The sequence below is a fragment of the Rhinoraja longicauda genome, chromosome 14 (genome assembly GCF_053455715.1).
Source record: "Rhinoraja longicauda isolate Sanriku21f chromosome 14, sRhiLon1.1, whole genome shotgun sequence".
NCBI classification, from domain to species: Eukaryota; Metazoa; Chordata; class Chondrichthyes; order Rajiformes; family Arhynchobatidae; genus Rhinoraja; species Rhinoraja longicauda.
In genome coordinates, this window is record NC_135966.1 from 23,029,500 (window position 1) to 23,050,434 (window position 20,935).

The 20,935-nt window shown below is 40.4% G+C and overlaps 1 protein-coding gene across 2 annotated transcripts in view; it reads right to left on the bottom strand.

Moving 5' to 3' along the window:
- sh3pxd2b (SH3 and PX domains 2B) overlaps nt 1–20,935 on the bottom strand; it is a 213,176-nt gene that overhangs the window by 15,231 nt on the left and 177,010 nt on the right. The window contains exons 8-10 of one of the 2 annotated variants that reach the window (XM_078411576.1): nt 20,690–20,803; nt 17,724–17,807; nt 13,258–13,375 (exon numbers count right to left, since the gene is read on the bottom strand). In XM_078411576.1, the coding sequence (XP_078267702.1) occupies nt 13,258–13,375; nt 17,724–17,807; nt 20,690–20,803 (316 nt within the window). The remainder of the gene's footprint in view (nt 1–13,257; nt 13,376–17,723; nt 17,808–20,689; nt 20,804–20,935) is intronic. The other variant, XM_078411577.1, reaches the window with a different exon arrangement.

Sequence of the window (20,935 nt, forward strand, 5' to 3'; positions counted from 1 at the left end):
TTCCCCTTGCTTTTAACATCCCACCTCACACCTGCTCAGGTAAAACTCCATCTGCTATTTCTCTGCCCATTTCTGTAGTTGATCTATAACCCGCTGTATACTTTGACAGCCTTTCCCACAGCCCGCAACCCCAGCAATCTTGGTGTCATCTGCAAACCCACTAACCAACCCATTTACCTTTACATCCACTAAGTCATTTATACATCACAAACAGCAAAAGTCCCACCAAAGATCCCTGCGGAACTCCTCTGGTCAAAGAACGCCAGCCTGAATAATGTCCATCCAACACAACTCTGTTTTCTATCAATAAGCCAGTTTTGAATCCATACAAACAAGTCACCATTAATCCTGTGCATCTTAATCTTCTGGATCAACCTACCATGGGGGACTTTATTAAATGCGTTACCAAAATCCACATAAACAACATCAAGTGCTCTATACTCATTGATCACCTTCACCATCTCCTCAAATAACTCAAATCAATTTAGTAAGATATGACCAGCCGTGTATAAAGCCATGCTCACTGTCCCCAATTGACCTCTGGACGGAGTCCCTGGCCATGTCTTCGGGACCTGTGAGGATCAGCTGGCAGAGGTATTCACTGACATTCTTTAATCTCTCACCTCTCCATTCTGAGGTTCCCACCTGCTTCAAAAAGTTCACTATCATCCTGGTGCCTTCTACAGCTTGTTTATATCTCCGAAGCATAGAGAAAGGCAGGGATGTCAGTAGCTTGCCATTAGCTTTGAGGTTTTGGTCTTGTTATGAATCCCTTTGAGCTGTAAACACTGACTCAGAAGCTGATTTTGGATTGCATTCCTTTAAAACCATCATATAAGCATCTATTGAGAGCTCCACATCATTTTCAAACTTGGAAAATTTCATAGCTATTTGGGGGGGGTTATGTCAACAACCACAATTTCCATGACAAATCCATTCACTGGAATTAGAATATGATTTTGTTTAAATTGTGGGACCAGGATACCAAAAGGATGTTAATTCATCCGTCCTCTATTGGTTACATCAATAGGAATGTGACTAATCCTTGAATGAATTATTCATATCCTGCAGCAATAATGAAAGACACTTAAGTGACTAAAACGGAAATTATCAGTATCCGGCAAGTATTTCTTCAAAAGTAATGAATTCCTGCATATTACACTTCAAATTTTATAGTTGAGACATCTACATATTACAACAATGCATTAGCCAAATGTAATCATGAAATAATGACATATGTCAAGGTTTTATTTGATGAATTAGTAATCTCCATATTAGGTTAGTTGAAAATCTCAGTCTGAAGAAGGGTCTCGATCCGAAACGTCACCCATTCCTTCTCTCCTGAGATGCTGCCTGACCTGCTGAGTTACTCCAGCATTTTGTGAAATAAATACCTTCGATTTGTACCAGCATCTGCAGTTATTTTGTTACACTATTAGTTGAAAGTGGGAACAGTTTCAACTTGGATCTCTACTTTCATTACCAATAATACTCATCCATTAGAATGTTTGTTTACATGGTGAATTAAAAGACACTTCCACGGCCAGCATTCCTTCTTCCTAATTGGAATGCAGTCTGCTGGAAAATTACATATCAAAGTTGCTAGAGTGGGATTCATAGTTAGTAGAAGTATGCCCAAAGTTCCAATTTTATAGCCGAAAAGTGCCAAATGTCAGTCACTTTTTTTTGCAAATGTATCCACCTCAATACTTTCACTTCAAAGTGCATGGCCAGAATAGAAGCAGATTTGTGTCCTGTCTTTCTGTGGGTTTTAGCAATTCTTAGTCCAACCATTTTTTGTGTTGTAAATTTCTGATTTCTCAATCCCTTGCATTTTAACAATAGATTCTGCTGTGAATGAATGTATGGTTCCAGTGAAATCATCTTCAACCAATTGAATATAGAACTGTGCAGTACCGGGACAGGCCACAATGTCAGTATCGAGCATGATGTCATATGGAACTAATCTCCTTTGCCTGCATGTGAAAGATATATCTCCATCCCTTGCAATACTATATGCACATCTAAAAGCCGCTTAAATGCCAATATCATTTATGCACATCTCCACAATACCTCAGCTGGCAGAGGTATTCACTGACATTCTTTAATCTCTCACCACTCCATTCTGAGGTTGCCACCTGCTTCAAAAAGTCCACTATTATCCTGGTGCCTTCTACAGCTTGTTTATATCTCTGAAGCATAGAGAAAGGCAGGGATGTCAGTAGCTTGCCATTAGCTTTGAGGTTTTTGTCTTGTTATAAATCCCTTTAAGCTGTAAACACGGACTCAGAAGCTGATTTTGGATTGTATTCCTTTAAAACAATCATATAAGCATCTATTGAGAGCTCCACATCATTTTCAAACTTGGCAAATTTCATAGCTATTTTAGGGGTTAAGTCAACAAAGACAATTTCCATGACAAATCCATTCACAGGAATTGGAATATGATTTTGTTTCAATTGTAGGACCAGGATACCAAAAGGATGTTAATCCATCCATCCTCTATTGGTTACATCAATAGGAATGTGACTAATCCTTGAATGAATTATTCATATCCTGCAGATATAATGAAAGACACAAGTGACTAAAATGGAAATTATCATTTATGCACGTCTCCTTGAAACTTTGCCCCTCCACCTTAAAAATATCTTTGACATTTCTATCTTTGGAGAAAGGTTCTGACTGTCTCCCCATTCTAAGCCTCTCATAAGTTTATAAACTTCCATTATGTCTCCACTCAGCCTCCAATTCTCCATTGAATTTAAAAATAAAGGAGAAAACTAGCAAAGATGGAAAGAATTGAGGAATTAAAGTCAAATTAGATATAGAAGAAGAAAAGGTAAATAAGGGGATTGTAAAAAGGTAATATATAAAGTATTTAAAATTCTTCTAGGATCATCCGAGCAATTTCATTGTTCCTTTACTGGTTCAGTGGCAACTAAAGGTTGTAAATCAAAGGTATCACAAAAAGCTCGAGTAACTCAGCGGGTCAGGCAGCATCTCAGGAGAGAAGGAATGTGTGACGTTTCGGATCAAGACCCTTCTTCAATCTGAAGAAGGGTCTCGACCCGAAACGTCACCCATTCCTTCTCTCCTGAGATGCTGCCTGACCTGCTGAGTTACTCCAGCTTTTTGTGATACCTTCGATTTGTACCAGCATCTGCAGTTATTTTCCTACACAAGGCTATAAATCATGTTAACATGATATAAATTATTCAAGCTTAATTGGCTGTGAAAGATGAATTTGTATTAAGCAATTAAATTAAGCAATTTCAATAACTTGGAGTGGGGGGGGGAGGGCTGCCAATTCAGCTCCAGGCAGCCACACATTTGAAAAAAATACAACTAATGTGATTTGACCATCAAGTTGTGTACAGTTTGAATTGGAGGTGTAACTGCATCACAGATTGCCTTTATTATCACATTTCAACTCAATGCCGTGGATTTTGCTTTTCTTTTCAACTCTTTTCTAGGCCAAAAAGTTAAATACAGCAGTTTGCAACAAATTGAAATCATGGCATTTTTCTTTGGAACATTTTGATCAACTCAATAGCATGTAATTGTGATTTTTGTTTTTGAAGGTGGTGGAAGAATGACTTCACAATCCAGCACTGTTGGGATTGACTGCTCCTGCGATACCTATAGATGGTGCTGTTGTACATCTATTTCTCTTTTGTCTTCATATGACTAAATAATGTTAAACTAAAATGCCAAATCTACACAATGCCCATTGATGGAGAGTATGCGCATTGTTAAATAAATGGTACGCATTCGACTTGTGTTTCCTTATGGATTAAACCTACTGGCACTTCAAATATCGTCAAACACAACAAAAGTAAACACTCTCGCAGCAACACAATGTGTGAGTCAGGAAAATTTGCTGTTACAGTGGGCATATGCAACTGAGATTAACACAAGTCTGTTTATAGTTTCCAAGGGTAGTCAAAAGGATCATCAGTTTCCCTAGCCAGACCTACTGGTGAACAAGAAGACCTAAGTTCTCAATTTCCTTTCCTCAGCATGTCAAAAGTCTTAAGCATTACAGCTAAAGTTCCCATACCCTCATAGCTCATGAAGTAATCATTTCATCAACAGTAGCACCAAATTCAGACAAAAAACATTTGATTAACAGTACTTAATTCTTAACTGGCTAGCAGTCAATGTCCTTCTTTCATCTGTGTTCCAAACCTTGATATTCATCTGTGCATGTGTTTTCACTTACTTAATGCACCATTAAATATTTCTCCTGTAGCTCTTGTCCTAGTATCTATTTTAGAGTCATACAATGCATTCAGAAAGTATTCAGACCCCTTCACTTTTTCCACATTTTGTTATGTTACGCCCTTATTTTAAAATGGATTAAATTCTTTTTTTTTAATCATCAATCTACACACAATAACCCATAATTAAAAAAGTGAAAACAGGTGTTTAGAAATTTTTGCAAAGTCATTAAAAAATAACTGAAATATCACATTTACATAAGTATTCAGACCCTTTACTCAGTACTTTGTTGAGGCACCTTTGGCAGCGACTACAGCCTCATGTCTTCTTGGGTATGAGGCTACGAGCTTGGCACACCTGTATTTGGGTAATTTCTCCCATTCTTCTCTGCAGATCCTCTCAAGCTCTGTCAGGTTGGATGGGGAGCGTCAATGCACAGCTATTTTCAGGTCCCTCCAGAGATGTTCGTTCGGGTTCAAGTCCGGCTCTGGCTGGGCCACTCAAGGGCATTCAGAGACTTGTCACAAAGCCACTCCTGCGTTGTCTTGGCTGTGTGCTTAGGGTCATTGTCCTGTTGGAAGGTGAACCACCGCCCCAGTCTGAGGTCAATAACGCTCTGGAGCAGGGTTTCATCAAGGATCTCTTTGTACTTTGCTCCGTTCATCTTTCCCTCGATCCTGACTAATCTCCCAGTTCCTGCCGCTGAAAAACATCCCCACAGCATGAAGCTGCCACCACTATGCTTCACCGTAGGTATGGTATTGGCGAGGTGATGAGCGGTGCCTGGTTTCCTCCAGACATTCAGGCCAAATAGTTCAATCTTGGTTTCATCAGACCAGAGAATCTTGTTTCTCATGGTCTGAGAGTCCTTTAGGTGCCTTTTGGCAAACTCCAAGTGGGCTGTCATGTGCCTTTTACTGAGGAGTGGCTTCCGTCTGGCCACTCTACCATAAAGGCCTGATTGGTGGGTTGCTGCAGATATAGTTGTCCTTCTGGAAGGTTTTCCCATCTTCACAGAAGTCTGGAGCTCTGTCAGAGTGACCATCGGGTTCTTGGTCACCTCCCTGACCAAGACCCTTCTCCCCCGATTGCTCCGTTTGGCCAGGAAGCCAGCTCTATGAAGAGTCCTGGTGGTTCCAACGTTCTTCCATTTAAGACTGACAGAGGCCACTGTGCTCTTTGGGACCTGCAATGCTGCAAAAATTGTTTTATACCCTTCCCCAGATCTGTGTCTCGACACAATCCTGTCTTGGAGGTCTACGGCCAATTCCTTCGTTTTCATGGCTTGGTTTGTGATCTGACATGCACTGCCAACTGTGGGACCTTATATGGAGAGGTGTGTGCCTTTCCAAATCATGTCCAATCAATTTAATTTACCACTGGTGGACTCCAATCAAGTTGTAGAAACATCTCAAGGATAATCAATGGAAACAGGATGAACCCAAGCTCCATTTTGAGTGTCATAGCAAAGGGTCTGAATACTTATGTAAATGTGATATTTCAGTTATTTATTTTTAATTACTTTGCAAAAATTTCTAAACACCTGCTTTTGCTTCTTCATTCTGGGGTATTGTGTGTAGATTGATGATAAAAAAAAGAATTTAATCCATTTTAAAATAAGGTTGTAACGTAACAAAATGTGGAAAAATTGAAGTGGTCTGAATAATTTCTGAATGCACTGTAGGGCATAGAGTGATACAGTGTTGGAACAGGCCCTTTGGCCCAACTTTCCCACACTGGCCAACATGTCCCAGCTACACTAGCCCCACCTGCCAGCATTTGATCTATATTCCTCCAAACCTGTCCTACCCATGTACCTGTCTAACTGTTTCTTAAATGTTGGGATAGCTCCTACCTCAACTAACTCCTCTGGCAGCTTGTTCCATACATCCAGCACCAATGTGTGAAATTTTTTATTCAACCTCATACTGGAAATGGTCAGTGATTTAGAGTATCAACAAAGGCACATTTATGATGAGCTAGATGGCAAAAATCTAGTGACTTTCTTACAAAAACATTATTTGCCAAATTTACATTGCAACACCAGCTTGCAGTTATATAGAAACTTTCTAATAGGGCGAGCCCATTAAAAGTAACGGATATTAGAGTCGCAGAACTATACAGCATGGATACAGGCCCTTCGGTCCAACTCATTCATGTTGACCAAATTGCTTAAGTGAGCTAATCCTACTTGCATGCGCCTGGCCTACATACCTCCAAATCTTTCCTATCCATTTTACTTGTCCAGTGTATTTTTTATGTTGTAATTGTACCTGCTTCTACCACTTCCTCTGACAGCTCATTCAATGTATGAAAAAAGTTGCCCCTCAGGTTCAATTTAAATGTTTTTCACTCTCATGTTAAATCTATTGTCTCTAGTCTTAGTTTGCCCTACTCTTGGGAAAAAGACGGGCTACTTGCATTATCTGTGCCCATCCTTATTTTATAAATATAAATAACAAACAACTGTGGACTCAGCACTGATCGTGCTACCAAAATACTTCAGTATGTCTCCTGCCCAACCAGTGGCCCCAACTCCCTCGACCATTGCTAATAAACCATCAAAGACGAATACCCCCGCTCCATTTCCAGACTGTATTTTGGTAAATCTGATCATCGCCTGTAGCCTCAGCCTTTACTTTAACAAAAACACTCTGGCCCTGAACTCTTGTTTTCTTGCTCTTGTAATTTCCAGATGTATCTTTACCTGCAAACAGCCCCCCGCCCCTTCTGAAAGATCCTGTCTAACACCATCAAAATTGGCCTTGCCCCAATTTTGGATTTCAACTTTTGGTCCAGTACTAGTGAGAGTTATACAGCATGGAAATAGGCCCTTCTGCCCAACTTGTCCATGCTGAGCAAGATGTCTGCCTGAGCTGGTCCCATTTGCCTGCATTTGGCCGTATTCCTCGAAACATTTTCTGTCCATGAATCTCTCCAAATGTCTTCTACAGGTTGTAATCGTGAAAAAGCTTCCTCTGGCAGCTCATTCTATATACCTACAACCCTCTGTGTAAAAAATGTTGCCCCTCAAGACACTTTTAAATCTTTCCCCTCTCACCGTAAACCTATGCCTTCCAGTTTTAAAATCCTCCGTTCATGGAAAAAGACCATGACCATCCACCTTATCTGATTTAATGCAAATCTACAATGTCAAACCCTTAGCCTCCTATGTTCCAGGGAAGAAAGTTTCAGCTTCTCCTTTTAACTCATCTTCTAGTACCAGTAGCATCCTTGTAAATCTTTTCTGCACTCTATTCAGCTTAATGATATCCTTCATTCAGGCGACCAGACCAGCATTCAATAGTCCAAATATTGTCTCACCAAAGCTTGTAAAGTTGGAACATGACATTCCCAATTCTGTACTTAATGCCCTGATTGATGAAAGCAAGTGTTCCAAACGCTTTCTTCACCACCTTGTCCATCTGCGTCACTACTTTCATGGAACTATGTACCTGCATCCAAAGGTACTACAATACTTCTACAACACTTCTACAACACTTCAGGATCCCACATAACATTATAATCAAGTACAATGTTATCTCAATCTTTAAGATCACCGATGATACAACTGTTGGCAACTGGATCAACAATCATGATGGGGTGAAGTATAGGAAAGAGACAGAAAATGCGTGCCATGGTGTCAGGATAATAACAGCCCTTAATATCAGCGAGACAAAAGAGTTGGTTGTTGACCCAAGGAAGCCAGGTGATGAATACAACCCTGTCCTCATCAACAAAGATGATGTATAGATGGTCAACAGCCTTAAGTTCCAAGGAATCCATATCACCAGCAACCTAATTGGGTCCCATCATTACTGATGCAGCCATTAAGAAAGCAGAAGGATATATTTCATTTCTTAGGAACACTCTGAAAGGCCATAGTGGAGAAGTTTAAGTTGTTTTGTTATGGCTACAGCATCCTGGCTAGTGAATGCTTCTTCCGTGGAACCAATACCATGTTTGTGGTTTAATAGCTCAGCATTCCTACTGGTCTGCTTAACCAAAAAATGGGGCAATAACAAGATTTACTGAAATTCCCATTGCAAAATGGCAATTATTTCCCATTATTAAGCACTGTCTAATCTGAGCCCTGAGTAATTGTTGAAGAAAGGGGGGGGGGGGGGAGCAGCAGAATGTCAAAGGGAAGACTCTCATCTTGACTTAATGCGGCATTCTCAATGCTGAGACTGAATGCCCACCGTGTATTTTAGTATGAAGTTGTAATGTATAAAATAGTATGATGAGCAAGAACAAAAAAACAAAACATTGGGTAATTAAAAAATTTCAAGCTGCTCAGCTCTTAACATCTGTTCATCCTCACTCCAATGACTCATTATTCACATGCTGGCTATTTGCTCAGAGAACTATAATAAGCCCTATTCTGGAAAAGAAGCTGGGAAAAGGAAGTGGCACCATTAAACTAAACCACTTCAAGTAAACGAAGCTTGCTTAGGACAGCAGTTTTTAAAGAAAGAAAGTTACCTCAGATTTTCAAACTGGATAAATAAGTTAACTATTTACACACAAGACTTACTGTTTATAAAGACGGTACATTTAATTCAAGCCTTACCAGTGACAAGTGAGTCTCAGTAGGGATGGACAGGCCCTATAACATTACAGTTCAGAGTGAGGGCAAAAATTAAGCTAAATCACTGCCCCATCTGAAATAGAATGAATGGTTAAATTGGTCCCTCCATAAAAAGCAGAGGGAAATTCTTGTGCGCAAGTTGTTAAAAAGAAAATTAGAGACATGTGCCTACTTCATTTAGCACTTTCTTCATGCAATGTAACCTTCAATTTTGTTTTAAGGAAAATTGGTTCTAGTCATGAGAGTATGACACAGACCCCAATTCTTCTATGCAGCAAACAACCTTTCTCCTTCCTGATTGCGCCTAATCCTACCCGCTTATCATTCCATTACTTTCTCCCTTATGTGCTTATGGAGCTTCACACTAAATGCATTGACTCTTGGTTGCTTCTGCTATTAAAGTCAGCAATATGTGGACAAGCATCCTTGCCAGGTGATAGGCTTTCTTGAGAAAAAGGAAACGCAGGTAACACACTTGAGTGCCTTCTCGCAGTAACCAGCAAATTTACAATCAACCTTTCAGCATTTTCTTTGCCAATGGAAATATTGCGTGCAAAATCTGAAACTGTGTGTAGTAGTTCTGTTGCCGTGGTAAGCTACTGGACTGCTCTCATTAAGCTGTAATCTACTGTCCCCTTACCGGTTTCCTGACTATCTACCAAACTCCACCCCGCCCCTCCCCTCTCCACAATCTTTGCCCTGATGCCTGGTGTGAAGAGAGGTTTAGGTTTTGTTATTTCTTACAGGAAATTAAACGAATGTGATAACAATTTCTTAAAGCAGAGTTTTTCCAATTTCTGATTTGGTATTTTGGCTAACATTAGTGTAGATATTTGGTGCAACTAAATATGGATGAAATCCAACTTCTTGGCTAAAATATTTAAAAACTAGCATTTAAATTATATGTGAATAAATACACTGCAGAAAATGCAAAATACAAAGCGGCAGGCTGGCAGTAATGTTGTTTTCACCCACAATTTTTTAGACTGTTGTTAATCAAAGAGAACCTCCGCTCCACTGTGCTGGAAAGTCTCTGAGCTCACTTTCTGACTGTGAACAGCAAGACATAAACTAGAGGTTGGGACAATGCCTGCCAGCACATTTTTTGATACCGGATGCTGTTTTGAAGGGAAAAAAAGCTTGAAAGGCTTTCACCAAAACCAAAAAGGACAGAAATGCTGCATGAGCAGTTAAAGTCATCTTATTTGCATTAGGTGCTATATTATTATTGGGGAATTCAGTATCATTTTTATGTGTTTAATTGCTAACCATTGAGAGGATGTATGGTGCAAATGAAGTGAATTCACTGATTACCATGACATTCATCTATTGTAAAATAAAATATCAATGCACAGCATAGTTCATCTTAGTAACAATTTACTCAATTTGTTTTTAGAAAGGGTGAAATAGTTAAAAACCCAAAAGTACTATTGTGACTGTGTGCAGTTTTGGTCTCCAAATTTGAGGAAGGATATTCTTGCTATTGAGGGCGTGCAGCGAAGGTTTACTAGGTTAATTCCCGGAATGGCGGGACTGTCATATGTTGAAAGACTGGAACAACTAGGCTTGTATACACTGGAATTTAGAAGGATGAGAGGACATCTTATCGAAACGTATAAGATTATTAAGGGGTTGGACACGTTAGAGGCAGGAAACATGTTCCCAATGTTGGGGGAGTCCAGAACAAGGGGCCATAGTTTAAGAATAAGGGGTAGGGCATTTAGAACTGAGATGAGGAGAAACTTTTTCAGTCAGAGAGTTGTGAATCTGTGGAATTCTCTGCCTCAGAAGGCAGTGGAGGCCAATTCTCTGAATGCATTCAAGAGAGAACTAGATAGAGCTCTTAAGGATAGCGGTCAGGGGGTATGGGGAGAAGGCAGGAACGGAGTACTGATTGAGAATGATCAGCCATGATCACATTGAATGGCGGTGCTGGCTCGAAGGGCCGAATGGCCTCCTCCTGCACCTATTGTCTATTGTTACATCTCTGGATTATTTTACCAGAAAGGTAGATATATGCAACAGCAATGCCTTGCATGGCACAGACCGCAGCTTGGAACCATTGATATAACTCAAGTGAGTAAGACAATTACGGCAGACATATTATCTCAAGGTGTCAGATTAGGTAAAGGGGAAGTGCAACGGGAACTGGGTGTCCTTGTACACCAGTCACTGAAAGTAAGCATGCAGGTACAGCAGGCAGTGAAGAATGCTAATGGCATGTTGGCCTTCATAATGAGAGGATTTAAGTATAGGAGCAAAGAGGTCCTTCTGCAGTTATATAGGGCCCTTGTGAGACCACATCTGGAGTATTGTGTGCAATTTTGGTCTCCTAATTTGAGGAAGGCCATCCTTGCTATTGAGGCAGTGCAGCGTAGGTTCATGAGGTTAATCCCTGGGATGGCGGGACTGTCATATGAGGAAAGATTGGAAAGGCTGGGCTTGTATTCACTGGAGTTTAGAAGGATGAGAGGGGATCTTATAGAGATGTATAAAATTATAAAAGGACTAGACAAACCAGATGCAGGAAAACTGCTCCCAATGTTGGGTGAGTCCAGAACCAGGGGCCACAGTCTAAGAATAAAGGGGAGGCCATTTTAAACTGAGGTGAGAAGAAACTTTTTCACCCAGAGAGTTGTGAATTTGTAGAATTCTCTGCCATAGAAGGCAGTGGAGGCCAATTCACTGGATGAATTTAAGAGAGTTAGATAGAGCTCTAGGGGCAGGTGGAATACGGGGATATGAGGAGAAGGCAGGCACAGGTGACTGATTATGGATGATCAGCCATGATCACTATGAATGGCGGTGCTGGCTCAAAGGGCCAAATGACCTCCTCCTGCACCTATTTTCTATGTTTTTATAAGTCTGTAACAGTACTTTCATTCAATGCCAAGTTTGTCTTTGACATTTATAATGTAACTATAAGGAAGTAATGACCTCTTTTGCCAACATCAGTGCTTAGCATTAAAACAGAGCGGTTGCCATTTAAAAGCTGGCCTTTCAATAGATTTTATGTTGTAGGCTTCAGGCAAACCATTGACAAGCTTTTCTTTTGGGGTGACTTTTCATATAAGCAGCAGACAGTTCAAATTGAGGAGGGGATCAGGGCTGTTCCTGTTCCCACGTCAAACAAATTTTGCGCCTCATAGAATAAGTGAATAAATGTTCAGGTGGAAATTAAACTTAGTAAAGTAAATACACAACAGGTCAACAGAGGATGCAATCTCACTGGCTCTCCACTCTGCACTGGACCACTTGGACAATAAAAACACGTATGTTAGGCTGTTGCTTAAAGACTACAGCTTGGTGTTTCACACAATAATCCCTTCCAAACTGGTTATCGAGCTGATGGAACTGGGTCTCTGTGCATCCCTCTGCAATTGGATACTCGATTTCCTCATCAACAGAACGCAAACTGTGTGAATTGGCAGCAACACTTGCTCCTCGATAACCATCAGCACATGAGAACCTCAAGGCTGCGTGCTCACACTCTTGCTCTACTTACTCTGTACTCATGATATGTAGCCGAAAAAAGCTCCAACCCCATCTACCAATTTGTCGACGACACCCCTATTGTTGGCCAAATTGCAGAAGACGATGAGTCAGAGTATGGGAGTCAGATGGATTTACTGACCAAATGGTGCCAGAACAACAACCTTGCTCTCAATGTTAGTAAAACCAAGGAACTGATCAAAGACTTTAGAAGAGGAAGGTCAAGGATCTACATGGTGGAGGTGAGAATAAAAAACTTCAAATTCCTGGGCATGCATATCTGTGAAGATCTGTCTTGCACCCAGTGCATTGATGCGATCATAAATGAAAGGCCATCAATGCCTCTACCTCCATAGAAGATTGGGGGTGATTTGGTATGTAAACAAATACTATCTTGAACTTCTACAGGTGTACAGTAGAGAGATTATTGGGTGGTTGCATCACGGCCTGGTTCGGCAAATTAAACGTCCAGGAACAAAGAAGATTGCAAAAAGTGGTGAACACGACCCAGTCCATCATGGGTACTGACCTCCTCCCGATCGAAGCGATGTACAAAGAGTCGCTGCATCAAAAAGGCAGCTAGCATCATCAGAGAGCCTTCGAGAAGACGGTACAGGAGCCTAAAAACTACAACATGCACGTTCTGGACCAGCTTCTTCCCTACACCAATCAGGCTATTAAACGCTACATCGTCCAAATAAGGTCTGAACTACATGGACTTGGGGCATTATATTTGCCTTTGCACTATTATTGCTTGTTTTAAGAATTTTATATATATATATATATATATATATATATATATATATATATATATATTTATATATCTGTCGTGCTGCTGTAAGAATTTCATTGTTCTGTTTCGGGACAAATGACTATAAAACACTCATGTCTCAAATAAAAAATGTATAAACTTACAGCAATGATGATTTCCCTCAAAGGTTTATCTGAATTACCTGATTTTCCACCAGCCTTCCAGGTTCTTCTGTATAACTTCCACCACTGCACCTCTTTCCAAATCAATCTCATCATTATCTCTTGCAGTATATGGATAAATGACCACAAAATTCTCCTCTGAAAAAAAAACCAAGTTTACATTGCACTCAAAAAAGCACGTCGCAAAAGTTAGCAAAACTAAAGCATGATTAGCAATGATGTTTGAAGGTCTGGAAAACAAACTAAATGACACTTAACTTTATGAATAACTGAAAACATAACACTGAATTGTGCAGTGTCCAAATTAATGGAATGCGTTTTTATCGATCGATAGCAAATTAATTTAAATATTTTAACACTTCATGCTGTAGCAGGAGCAGTGTGGAGGGAAGGAATGGTTACGTAGGAGAAACCAAATGGGCAAGATGACGGGTATATTATGACTACAGGAAACATGACCATCATGCAGGCTTTTCAACTAAATTTCCCCTGCTCAGCTGTTGTGGTGAGTTTCATCAGAAAATAATATTATCACTGTGCTCCAGACACATGAAATAAGTTACAGAATTTGTTAAGGAAAGCAATTTTGAACAGCTCTATATGGGCAGTAATTTTACTCTCACCAGCACACTGAATGAGGTCTTTTGGCAACAGGGGAAAGCAGACTGTTTTCATTAGATAATAAAACCTAAACTGAAATTGTGTTTAACTGTTGCGGCTCTTGAACTTAGTTAATGCTTGCTCTCTTCAACTTTACACAACATGCCACAAGAAGTTGCAGCGCATTGTGGACCCAGCCAGACCATCACACAAACCAACCTCCCTTCCATTGACTCCATTTATACCTCACGCTGCCTCAGCAAGGCCAGCGGCATAATCAAGGACAAGTCGCAGCCTGGCCGCTCCCTCCTTCTCCTCTCTCCCTTCAGGCAAATGTATAGAAGTGTGAAAACGCACATCTCCAGATTTGGGGACAGTTTATTCCCAGCTGTTATCAGGCAACTGAAGCATCCTATCATAACTAGAGAGCAGTCCTGAACTACCATCTACCTCATTGGTGACCCTCGGACTATCTTTGACTGGCTTTACCTTGTACTAAACGTGACCCGAAGCATCACCCATTCCTTCTCTCCTGAGATGATGCCTGACCCGCTGAGTTACTCCAGCATTTTGTGTCTACCTTCGATTTGAACCAGCATCTGCAGTTATTTTCCTACATAGTATTCCCTTATCATGTGTATATACAATGTAAATGGCTTGATTGTAATCATGTATTGTCTTTCCGCTGACTGGTCTGCACGCAACAAAAGCTTTTCCCTGTACCTCGGTACACGTGACAATAAAGTAAACTGTACTGAACTAACCACTGCGACACTGTGCCCTTGGTTGCAAAACAGACTTATTCTTGCACTATTTGAACTATTATTGTTACAGTGATTAATGTAATGTATTTTTGATTATTATATACAATCTCCATGTTTTTGTGTTTATGGGCCTGTTCGGTTGCAATTAGTATTTCATCGTTATGTTGTCTGTATCTATGACAAATAAACACTTGCTTTCTGACTTGACTCTTGAAATGAGTTCTTACAAATATATATCTACACTGATTAAGATTGAGAGATCACATATTGTGAATCATTATATATTGACTTTATGATGTACAATAAGTGTTAATTAAATTTAGGTTAAACATAATTTATAAATTCTCACAAAAGTGCTTTTCTCTGGATACGAGTACATGTGAGTTATCCTGGTATTAGACCTGAACTGGATAATCCTGGGTCACATATTGACGAGTTTATCATTGAAAATGAAGAGTGTCTGGAATTGAAAACAACCTTCTCAAATTCAAGTTTGAAGAAAGGTCTCGACCCTAAACGTCACCCATTCCTTCTCTCCAGAGATGCTGCCTGTCCCACTGAATTACCCCAGCATTTTGTGTCTCCCTTCTCAAATTCAAAATTGACAAAAGGGGTGACATCAAGGGTTACTAAAAATATATTCACTACCCAGCTAAGGTGCATTCCTATTGATGGTTCCTGTACAGGCAGTAAGTACGTGTCGTAGATGTCCTCAAGAAGAAGAAAACAAAATCCTGAACTTCATGCGTTTTGCCCCAAATTTTCTACTTCATTAGGTATTTGTTGACTAAAAATGAAATCATATAGAGAACAAGTGATGTCGTGAGATTCAATTTCCAGGCAAAATATATTAATGTGGATAAATTCACGGTGTTTAATGGATTATGACCAGGGCAGGATTAAGCTAGTGAGGGGCCCGTAGCATGTGTTACAAAGGGGCCTTAAATACGGGACAAGTTGACGTCACCGTCCGCACCCCATGTGGCCTCACCCAGCCAGCGGCCAAGTGCTCCCGTTCCACCAATGACGGCCGCCCAGGCCAGGAGGTGGGTTGCAACTTCCGTTCGGCGAACACACTCGGCCCCGCTCCCTGGAACACACTCGGTCCCGCTCCCCAAATACACTCGGCCCTGCTCCCGGAACACACTTGGCCCCCCTCCCCGAACACCATTAACGAGCTCTGTTAGCCACACTGTCCGGGCCGACAGTGTCGGGGCCTACAGTGGCCTAATACGGGACTCTCAGAGAGTGTGTGATGGAGGGGTTTAGTTTAGAGATACAGCGCGAAAACAGGCCCTTCGGTCTACCATCCGTACCGACCAGAGATCCCCGCACACAATTGGGGCAATTTTACATATACACCAAGCCAATTAACCTACAAACCTGTATGTCTTTGGAGTGTGGGAGGAAACCGAAGATCATGGAGAAAACCCACGCGGTCAAGGGAGAATGTACAAACTCCATACAGGCAGCACCCATAGTTGGGATGGAACCCGGGTCTCCGGTGCTTCAAGCGCTGTTAACGCAGCAATTCTACCGCTGCGCTGCCATGGGGGGAATGATGGAGGATTGCGAGAAGAGGGCCGGATGAGTGGAAGCCGAGGGTGCCAGAGAAGTAGAGACAAGGAGGGCTGGAGGAATGTGGAAAAGGAAGGGCCAGAGGAGGGAATAGAGGTGGGACTGGAGGTATAGGGGTGAGAGGGACGGAGTAGGGGTAGGGAGTGCTGGAGCAGTGGATGCTGAGAGGCATGCAAGGTGTGGGTAGAGGAAGTGGTAGAAGAGTAGAGGAAGAGACAGGGCCCAGGAAGTGAGGAGAGGAGGCCAGGGGATTGGTGAGGAAGAGGGCCCGAGCTTTTGGGATGGGTGAGAGGGAGTCGCAGGATTTTGGGAGTATGGGCCAGAAGAGTAGAGAGAGAGGTACGACCCCTCAGTGGGATGCCAATATCAAGCATTTAGCTTTCAAGCATTTAGTGCGGAGCCCTCGTAAGTTCGGGGCCCATAGCAAATGCTACTTTTGCTACTATGTTAATCCGGCACTGATTATGATTAAAATAAGAAAGATGTACCCAATGAGTGAGACAGGAGACTAATCATACAGTGCATTTGGTAGAGCTGCTGCCTCAAAGCTCCAGCGATCTGGGTTCAGTCCTGACTTCCGATGTTGTCTGTGTCGAGTGTACACGTTCTCTCTGTGACAGCATGGTTTTCTTCCGTGTGTTAGTTTTCCCCACCTCCCAAAAATGTGCTGGTTGGTAGATTAATTGACCACAGTAACTTGCTACTGGTGCGTAGGTGAGCGGTAAAAGAAACAGGGATGTTGATGGGAATGTTGGGAGAATTAAAAAAATAGATTAGTGCATATGAGTAACAGCCAAAGGGCAAGTTCTGAAGCTGTTTAACTCTCTAACTTGGTAAACATGGTCACAAAAGACATGCCACACATTTGAACCCGTCGGATGCACATGAGGTTCTGAACGGAAAGAAAATGACAGCCAGAAACAGGGCCTCACAGCACGTTAACACAACAAAACAAATAGACACTGATTAGGAATTGTGAAGTGCAAATGTAGATAGGTAGGTGGAAGTTGAATTAGGGTGACAATTAAGGATACTTGATGTCAATCAACTAATTTATGAAAGGACGGATATTAGAATGGAATGACGGCACAGAACATTCTGTAAGATTCACCTGGAATTTAAAATGTTTGAATGATATTTTTCACTCAAAATTTGCAACTTGATGGGAGCACATTAGGATGCGCCCTGTACAAATTAGAAAGGGGCAAAATGACTTTTCTATAGAAGAACTCAAATAACTGTAGTGGACAGGTAATGTATCATGGCATTATCAGGCTTCTATAACGACCAAGGATGACCTTGCTAAAGCCACCATTCACAATATTCGACAGTTGGAGCAAGACTACAGATTCTATCTATTGGCAATGAGTGCAGAAGTTAGAGAATATTTTGGGGGATTGTACGGTCAATATAAATCAAAGCTAAATGTAGCAAAGCAAACTCTGCTAAGCAAGTTCATGCAAAACACAAGGACGAGACACGTGAATAGATGTAGCAAGCAGATACACAAGACTCCATAACAGCAAGCACTTGTGTCCATCCACCTTGACCCCAGATACTGATGTACAAGTCTCCTAAAGTCCGCCGGCGGCCGACATGTCGTGGCAAAGACCAGAATGGCTTAATGACTGTCAGCATGTTGGGAAATGAGAAGTGATCACAGAGTATAAAAACTTCATTAATGATTCTAAATGCACTCTGATAAAACTTGTTTCATTCTTAAAATTTTAGCATGGGCAATGAAAACGATTTACCATAGAGTAATCCAAACACACTTGCAAAATTATCACAACAGAACATAGAAAATATTACATAATGTTTAAAAATCAACACCTGTTGAAGATGTATTCTTTAAAATATGAATAAATAGTAAGATGTTAAACTATAAATGGAGACAGAAAGACATACGAATATACAGAGGCCAAGCTAAATAAAATAATAACAGTTGTTGCAACTGTCAAACATTAAGATATGGAAAAAGTTCCTTATTCCCTTGAATAATTGAAGCATTTCTAATTAAAACAAAAAATAATTCTCAACTCTCTGGAGAAATTCAAGTAACTGTAAAATAAAATATTAACCAAAAACTATAACAACATTCTTATCAGATGATTTAAGGGCCTGTCCCACTTCGGCGATTTTAAGGCGACTGCCAGCGACTAGGCTGTCGCCGAACGTTCGCCGGGGTGTCGCGTGCATGATCGTGAGGAGTCTTCAATGAATCGTAGCAGATCTCGGCGCGTTGCGGAAAAAAAATTCCTGATAGAAATTTCTCGGCGACAGCTGGCTTGTCGCCAGGTATTGTAGCTTATTGCGGGCGCTGTCACATGCTGTCCCCAGGTTTGCTAGGTTGTCGCAGATGCATTTAGAAGCACGTAATATTAAAGTAAGAAAAGGCATTTGAAGACACCAGAAGATAGTTTTGTTTCATCAATTTATTTACCGTCAGGACATTTGACAGATAGATTGGAGGCGACAGTTTGACGGTCAGGTAAGTGTGGGAATTTTGCGATGTTTCCGAAGACGGTGTAATCTCTTAGCCAGGTGTTAGTTTCACAAAAAAAGTAACTGACTCGGCATTGTCGTGGTCATTGTCATAGGGTAAAAGAAAGTTTCGGCAATCTGCTATGACTTTGACAGTCGCCAGCAGTTGCCTTAAAAATCGCGTAACTGGGACAGGCCCTTTATATTTAATCTCATTATAAACGTCAGCTTTCGTTTTGTTGAATAATCTTTAGCTGAAAAAGAGTCCCAAATAGAAATATTGTCTATCTATCGCCTCCACAGATGCTGCCTGACCCATTGAGTTACTCCAGCATTTTGTGGTTTAATCTTTAGCTCCTATCTAATTGAAAGCACTGCCAAGGGTAGGAGAGAATATAATTGGAGCAGAACACAATGCATTTGGGCATTCCATAGAGATACAGATAGAGAACAAAAAATACTTCAAAATGAATAAATTATATCTGTGCATGTTGGTCAGTTTATTCTCTGTCCAATAACCATAATGAAGATGATCCTTAAATCTCTCTTTCCACTCAGTACCTCAGGAGTTGTATTAATGAATAACAAAAACCCGAGACACGTTGATTTATTGACATTGTGGAAATAGCGCATTGAAGCAGTTCTTGGTGGGAAATCATTATCCTTGATCTTAAACCACTGTCGAATATGTCTAAAATAGAACAGAATATGTTGGGAATAATTTGCAGGTCAGGATGCGTTTAAGGGAAGAAAAAGAGTTAACATTTCAAGTTGAAGGCCCTTCGTCAAAACCAGAGGAACCAAAACCCTTCTAACAAAGAGTCTTCAAATTGAAGTGTTATCTGTTTCTCTTCTCACAGATGTGACCTATCTGTTGCATATTTCCAACATTTTAAAGTTTTATTTTTAGATTTCCGACACCTGCAGTTTTTTTTATTTTCCAGTATTCATCCTCTTTAAAACCCTCTGACTCCACTCCAAATCTTTCATTTTTCTGTATAGAATATTCGTGAACTAATTTGCTACTAGATAGTTAAAAAATATAAACACATCGATTTTAATTACATAGTGTGAGTGCTTTTTGTGTGATTCTAAGCCCCTTTTGTGAGTTTAACTGCTGAAGTACAAGGAAGTGTGATTACTTGGGAGAAAGGAGAAATAATGGCAAAAAAGATAATTTTGTATCTTTCATAACAAAACATTTAGTGGCAAGAGAATTTAGTGTCTTTCATAAGTTATAGTCAAGTGATACTTTTCAGTATGATCACAGCTCTAAAACAGGAAACATAACAGCCAATATCAAAATACAGTCCCACAGTCAACATTGAGATTAATAACCAGATGTTCTGTTACTCTTTTAAGAAAAACAATGGTGGTTGAGATATAAAATGTTGATCGGGAACATGGGAAGAACATATTTTGCTTTCTGCAAAAATGTCCATGAGTTTGTTCACTTTTACTTGAGGGGGCAGATGGGTTCTGTTTGCATGAAAAAGATGACACCTTCAACAAACAACATTGGTTTGGTACTTCACTGAAAAGTCAGGTTATGGCCTCAAACCCTGTTTCGGGCTTGATTCCAGGACCTTTTTATGTAGAAGCAAGAAGTCTTCATTGAGCCAAGGCTGATGATGTCTTTTGACAAAGTTCCAACCAAATGAAACAACGTTATTCCCCTCTCTTGAGGAAAAATGTACGTATTCAAAGAAAATTGTGTTCTAATCAAAAATGTTTTAAAATCTGTTAAATGGGTTTAAATGGTTTGCATATGTGGAAGATGTCAGAATTTTTTAACTGCTTTAATATGGTTTTAAAATATATTTTGTTTGTTTCCAGCACAAAATAACTAAATTTAACATATTCATAATCGTATCATACTCATAATTAACAAATGCATATAATATTTACTATATAATGAACTAATATTTATAGTCAGTTCTGAAAGCAAGTTATAAATAAACATTTTCAGGTTGGAACAGAACAAGCTTTATCTGAATAAAACTCCTTGTTTGTTTTGGCTGCATACCTTCCCCTGGCTTGGCGCTGACAATTGAAAGGTCATCCTGAGCTTCATCCTGGGCCTCCAGACACGTGGCAGGAACCCATCCCTGCTCATCAGACGTGCTGACAAACCACCACCCTGCAAATACAAACGTCACATTTCATCAAATGTATAAATCTCTTTAATGATTGTTTAATACATTTGCAATGACCTGTTGCAGTTGCAAGATCTCTCTGACTAATGACTTCCTCAGGGCTTTAAATATTGCTT